Source organism: Micropterus dolomieu, linkage group LG09 (assembly GCF_021292245.1).
Source record: "Micropterus dolomieu isolate WLL.071019.BEF.003 ecotype Adirondacks linkage group LG09, ASM2129224v1, whole genome shotgun sequence".
Classification (NCBI taxonomy): domain Eukaryota; kingdom Metazoa; phylum Chordata; class Actinopteri; order Centrarchiformes; family Centrarchidae; genus Micropterus; species Micropterus dolomieu.
The window spans coordinates 1-1,354 of NC_060158.1; the positions used below are offsets into that span (position 1 = coordinate 1).

General features: G+C 44.3%; 1 gene segment (V, D, J or C); it reads left to right on the forward strand.

The window, feature by feature from the left end:
* Positions 1-113: 113 nt before the first annotated feature.
* Positions 114-1,354, forward strand: part of LOC123976142 — a 28,453-nt gene continuing 27,212 nt past the window's right edge. Inside the window, 2 exon segments of the V gene segment in view lie at positions 114-172; positions 280-602. Coding sequence covers positions 121-172; positions 280-602 — 375 coding nt within the window.

The window sequence follows — 1,354 nt, forward strand, 5'->3', positions numbered from 1 at the left end:
ATCAGCAGCACCATGCTCCAGTGCTCTGGGAGAGTTTATAGTCCTGAGAGTTGAACACTGGATGACTGACAGCTGTCCTTCATGACAACAGAAGCCACAGAAATCCTCCTCATCAAAAACATGACTTTGATCTGCGTCCTCATCTGGACTCTCCTCTGCTGCTGCTTCACAGGTAAAGTCCAGAGAATCAAACTCCTCTCCTCTATGAACATCCGTCCCTCTGAAATGAAGCCCACAAAACCATGACGCTGCTTTATGTTTTTGTCTCTGTATCCTCAGAGTCCAGAGGCCAGGTCACAGTGACTCAGCCTGGAGCAGTGAGCTCTGCTCTGGGAGGCTCCGTCTCCATCAAATGTAGGACCAGTCAGAATGTTTACTATGGCAGCCCATACCACTTTTTAGCCTGGTATCAACAGAGAGATGGAGAAACTCCTAAACTCCTCATTTACGCTGCTAGCACTCGAGAATCAGGGATTCCAGGTCGTTTTACAGGCAGTGGATCAAACTCTGACTTCACTCTGACCATCAGTGGAATCCAGACTGAAGATGCAGCAGTTTACTACTGTCTGAGTTTTCACTCTATCAACAGTCAAGCTGTGTTCACACAGTGAAAAAGCGTCGTACAAAAACCTCCCTCAGTCAGACTGAACAGAAACTGAACTGACTGCTGCAGCTGGAAGCTACTGCAGAGACTGATACACTTCACTGAGGACACACACACACACACACACACACAACACATACAACACATACAAAATTTCATTAAGTGGACTGAAAATGTCACCATTGTTCCTTTAACAGCTATTGTGCATGGCCATGACCTTTGACCTCTATCTCATTCTGGCTCGCAACTATTTCAACTATAGTTTAAAGGAAATATGAAGACAGATCAGCATCCAACCCGGTCTCACTCCCAAGTCGTCACATATGGACGCTTGGTCAAGAGCCATAATCGTCAGTTTGTGACGCACTAGGGATCCCTTTGACGTCATAGTTCGACGTATTGAGGGAAGCCCTGTTGTGTCAGTTTTTGATGGTAAAGGCAAGTATGATATTTAAGAGAAAAGACGAAGTAAGGAGGTGATTGGGGTGGATAGAGGGCCAGAACCCGGACCTTGAAACAGGAGAACAGGGTTTGTGTCCCGTGCGAAACAAAACATTAAATGTTTTTATTTAGGCGAGTGAGGTAAATTGACATTAACGTTAGTTAACTTAAGTCTTAATTGACATATATAGCTATTTTAACCCAAACCATGATCTTTTCCTAACCTTAACCAAGTAGTTTTGTTGCCTAAACCTAACCAAGTACTTTCTGTGCCTAAACCTAACGAAACTGCAACGTTTCACGACTTTA